Here is a 5,374-nt window from a genome sequence, read left to right on the forward strand (position 1 = left end):
TCAAGGGTCTGAAAAGAGAAAGAACAGTTATGATAAAAAGTTGTATTTTCCCAAAATATATATCATAAAAAAGTGATATACTCTATGGACATTTGTCAGTGCAATGTTGAAATCTCCTTTTTCTACACTGGATTATTCTGGAGTCTAGATTCAAAATCATGCAGCTAATATCAGTAGTATATTGGCTGTGCTATTGCTGCTTTCAAAACAACTGGGAACTCTGAAAAATACGAGGTCAAATCATGACGTCAGTGATCTTCAGGTCGGAAAGCACAAGAAAGAGGCCAGAGTTCCCGAGATGGAACTTCGTGTTGGATGACCTTTCAAATAGACTTTTCCCAGTCGGGGCTTGTTTTCTTCCCAGTTCCCAGTTGTTTTGAATGCAATGAAGTCGGAAGTCGGAGATTCCCGAGTTCTGAGCTCTCAGTTGTTTTAAATGTGTCATCAACTCTACCTGATTCTCAACATCACTGTCAACACAGGAAGTGTCCACTTGCTTGACCCCTGACCTGGTAGTGATGTCAGACAGAGAAAGTGGATCTGGGATGATGCAGAAATGTTCACTGAATCGTCTTTCACTGAAGGGGGAGACATTAAAGAGACAGAGCGAGAGAGACAGACAGACAGGTAGACAGACAGAAAGACAGAGACAGACAGATAAAGAGAGAGACAGACAGAAAGACAGAGACAGACAGACAGATAAAGAGAAAGAGAGAGAGAGAGAGAGAGAGAGAGAGAGAGACAGACAGACAGACAGACAGACAGACAGACAGACAGACAGACAGACAGACAGACAGACAGACAGACAGACAGACAGACAGACAGACAGACAGACAGACAGACAGACAGACAGACAGACAGACAGACAGACAGACAGACAGACAAAGAGAGAGAAAGAGAGAGAAAGACAGAGAGAGACAGACAGAGAAAGACAGAGAAAGACAGAGACAGACAGACAGAGAAAGAGAGAGAAAGACAGAGACAGACAGACAGAGAAAGAGAGAGAAAGACAGAGACAGACAGACAGAGAAAGAGAGAGAAAGAGAGAGAAAGAGAGGGAGATGTTTGTAAGGGCAATGACACTAATCTGAGACAGTACAAGGAGGTTTTGGAAGGGATCCTAGTTGGGTTGAATTAAACTGGATAGTTTCAAAACACTGTAGGCCTACCATAGACTTAAAGAAATACAGGACTCACTTCGCCGCTCTCGCTCTCGCTCTCTGCTCGCTGCTTGCAACAACGTCTGAGAGAGAGGGGGGAGGAAGAGAGAGAGAGAGAGAGAACGAAAGACTGAGAGTGACACATTTAAGAACAATGACCATATTCTGAACACACACACACACACCTCGTTGGCGGTTGAGCATCCTCATCACACAGGCCACACCCCCTGCCAGGGTCAGCATGAGGAAACAGCAGAACACTATGGCCATGACCTCTATGGTTGTCGTGGCAACTTCTGTATGGACAGAGATGAGAGGGGAGAGAGATGTCACCACAACCAACTCACCTGTAAAGTTTCAACCTAACTCACCTGTCAACTTGCCAACATGCATAAAGTTATTACAGTTAAATAAATTGTTATCATTTAGGGTGCTTCCCAAATGGAACCCTATTCCCCATTTGGTGCACTACTTTTGACTATGGCCTATGGGTGACTAATTCTCCCTCATTTGGGACACATCCTAACTCACCTGTGACCTGCACAAGGACAGGTTGGCTTTCCACCCAGGCGGACGTTACGTCATAACTGTCCCTTGCCCTGCACCGATAATACCCAGAGTCCTCTAGGGTGATCTCGGTGAGGAATAGGGTGCGCCCTCCGTCCGCCAGGGCGTGAGATGGGTGAGAGGAGTCTCCCTCAGAGGGGTGAAGGAGGAGGGAGCCGTTGAGGGACCAGGAGAAGAAAGGGAAGGTCCCAAGGCTCAGGAGGCATTGGAGACGAGCGGAGGCCATCTTGGAATCAACCCTGTAAAGGTACTCCACATCCACCTTTGGTGCGCCTCCTACTGGGACTGGAGGGAGGGATAGGATGGGGGAGGGAGGGAGGGAGGGAGGGAGGGAGGGAGGGAGGGAGGGAGGGAAGGGGGAGATTGAGGGATGGCCACAGTCAATACTCATACAGCTATCATGATATAAAAACAGTCAACACTCATACAGCTATCATGACATAAACACAGTCAATACTCATACAGCTATCATGACATAAACACAGTCAACATTCATACAGCTATCATGACATAAACACAGTCAACATTCATACAGCTATCATGACATAAACACAGTCAATACTCATACAGCTATCATGACATAAAAACAGTCAACATTCATACAGCTATCATGCCATAAACACAGTCAATTCTCATACAGCTATCATGACATAAACACATGCAGGAAACACATGGAATACTACAATACACACACACACACACACACACACACACACACACACACACACACACACACACACACACACACACACACACACACACACACACACACACACACACACACACACACACACACACACACACACACACACACACACACACATAGGTTTAGCCCGTACCCACTACCAGAGTCAGGGGTCTGCTGGTCAGTCTCTGTGCATCACTCTCCACTGCACACCGCACCGCGCCCATGTCACGCCCGGGAACTATGGCAACGGGGAACCAGGCAACCAGCGACTCCGTTGCCACGTCGGAACCCACCTCCTTGTCGTCAAGGAAGAGGTAGAAGGTCACGGGAGGGGTTCCCCTTGACGACCTGCAGGTCACATTGCCGTGGTAACTCGAACCCTCTTTGGAGATGGTGAAAGATATTTGGGGTACGGAGAGATAGACTGAGGGAGAGAGAGAGAGAGAGAGAGAGTAGGGCAGAGAGAAATGAATAGAGAGACAGAGGGGGACAGAAATAGGGGGGAGAGAAAGGAGGGTGAGAAAGGGAAAGGAAGAGAGAGAGAGATAAAGAGAGAGAGAGAGAGAGGGAGAGAGAGAGAGAGGGAGAGACAGAGAGGGACAGAAATAGGGGGGAGAGAAAGGAGGGTGAGAAAGGAGGGAGAGAAAGGAGAGTGAGAAAGGAGGGAGAGAAAGGAGGGTGAGAAAGGGAAAGGAAGAGAGAGATACAAAGAGAGTAAAACGTTTGACACGGTTAACATTTCATACTTTCTCTGTGTAAATAGTCTCTGTGATCGCCATTCCCCAGGTCCAGTATGGTTGTGGTTGTGACTTAACCTTCGACTTTTAACCTCTGCAATTGTACCTTTGATCCTGACCGTGATCTCTCTGCTGCTGGAGAACCTGCTGTTGGTCTGCATCCTGGTCCCGGCAATGCACGAATAATTCCCAGCATGCTTTGTTGTGACCCTCTCCACTACCAGCGTGTTCCCCACCGGCCAGAGCAGAAGCGGGGTCAAAGGTGAGGTTGGAGATGATGTCACTTCCTGTCTGTTGTAGAACCAGGTGTAGGAGAGGTGGGAGCCCTTGGTGACATCACAGGTGAGAGTGAGCCGCAACCCCTCGTAGAGAATGGGAGGATCAGGGTCAGAAGTCACCATAGTGCCTGAGACAGGGACTGAGGTGGGGTGGAGGAGAGGGGGATAGAGGAGAGGAGGATGGAGGAAGGGGACGGGTGAAAGCATTTAGCTGTGAAATGATCGATTCCACTGAAACAGCTCTACCACTCATTTGTAAGCATACACAAGTCTAGCTAACACACACACAGTCCATCCCCCTCTTTACACACACACACACACACACACACACACACACACACACACACACACACACACACACACACACACACACACACACACACACACACACACACACACACACACACACACACACACACACACACACCCTTCTACTCACTCACTACTTGCAGGCGGACTGTTCCACTGAGGCCCATGTTTCCACCTGCCGTCACCCTGCAGTGGTACGATCCTTCTGACGTCACAGAGATCTTCAGGAAGAACATAGCCGATTGGTCGTCTTGGAGGTCGTTGCTCGTGGCGACCAGGTGGTTGCCGTCCTTCAGGAGCTCGTATGTGTTTGGTGGAGGAGACCCAGGTGACCTACATTGGAACACCACCTTGGAGTTCAGGTAGGCCTTGTCTGGACCAATCAGAATAGGGCTAGGGAGAGGTGAACCACCTGCAGAGAGGGAGTAGGTTGAAGTAGCCTCAAGATGCTGATCCCGGGTCAGTTTTGCATTTCCTTAATGGCTAAGGTTAGGATTGGGGAAGCAGATCCTAGATCTGTACCTAGAGGAAACTTCAGCCCAGAGCTAGGAAGTGGGCCACAGAGCTCAGAAACATGGTTTGAGATTTGTTTAGGGTCTTTAGAACGTTGCTGTCAAGCAGTTGGAGAGCTTAGTATGGTATGCATAGTTAGTATGGCTGTGAAACTCAAACAAGTCAATTTGACATTTTCTCATTGAACCATATGGAGGATATAATAGACTGTGAAAAGAGTCATATGTGAGATACAACTTTTAATTTAATGTAATTGGAGAACAGAAAAACAGAAACATTTGAATACATACCCATTATGGACACTAAACAGGCCGCAACTGGAGGAGAACAAACCAACAGAAACACTTTAGTGCAGGACACTTGTCAACTGTGTTAGCCTGGGTCCTAGTCTCCTTATGGCATTGCCATGTCTGGCTTGACAATGACAGCAATGGAGTCGGTAAGAGCCACAAACTGATCTGGGGTCAGGGTATAACTTTGTTTAATAAAATGAATACAAAATTGTTTCACTGACTCACCTAAAACAGGCAATAAACATAATTCTTGTTTTTTCTTCATACCCAGGCTCGGTCTTCATCCGTAGCATGTTGTCTGTATAAGTGTCATGGGTGTGTGTGTGTGTTTCTGTGTGTGTGTTTCAGGGTGTTGCACGGTCCACCACATGCTAGAGAAAGATAACGTGAGTATGTGCGTCTCTAATCAAAAAGCTTCAACTATACTGTCACCTAGACAACACTGTGACTACTAACCTACTACAACTATACTGTCACCTAGACAACACTAAGACTACTAACCTACTACAACTATACTGTCATCTAGACAACACTGTGACTACTAACCTACTACAACTATACTGTCCATCTAGACAACACTATGACTACTAACCTACTACAACTATACTGTCACCTAGACAACACACTGACTACTAACCTACTACAACTATACTGTCATCTAGACAACACTATAACTACTAACCTACTACAACTATACTGTCCATCTAGACAACACTGACTACTAACCTACTACAACTATACTGTCATCTAGACAACACTATGACTACTAACCTACTACAACTATACTGTCCATCTAGACAACACTATGACTACTAACCTACTACAACTA

The 5,374-nt window shown here is 46.7% G+C and overlaps 1 protein-coding gene across 1 annotated transcript; it reads right to left on the bottom strand.

Moving 5' to 3' along the window:
• Nucleotides 1-1,193: 1,193 nt before the first annotated feature.
• Nucleotides 1,194-4,569, bottom strand: LOC129851569 (Fc receptor-like protein 5). Its single transcript, XM_055918178.1, has 7 exons — nucleotides 4,543-4,569; nucleotides 3,870-4,151; nucleotides 3,259-3,570; nucleotides 2,567-2,839; nucleotides 1,692-2,012; nucleotides 1,346-1,456; nucleotides 1,194-1,243 (listed from the first exon to the last, which is right to left on the bottom strand). The coding sequence occupies exons 1-7, from the start codon at nucleotides 4,544-4,546 to the stop codon at nucleotides 1,194-1,196; spliced, it is 1,353 nt and encodes a 450-aa protein (XP_055774153.1). The 5' UTR covers nucleotides 4,547-4,569.
• Between the last annotated feature and the right edge of the window lie 805 nt (nucleotides 4,570-5,374).

The sequence above is a fragment of the Salvelinus fontinalis genome, chromosome 3 (genome assembly GCF_029448725.1).
Source record: "Salvelinus fontinalis isolate EN_2023a chromosome 3, ASM2944872v1, whole genome shotgun sequence".
In the NCBI taxonomy this organism is placed as follows: Eukaryota; Metazoa; Chordata; class Actinopteri; order Salmoniformes; family Salmonidae; genus Salvelinus; species Salvelinus fontinalis.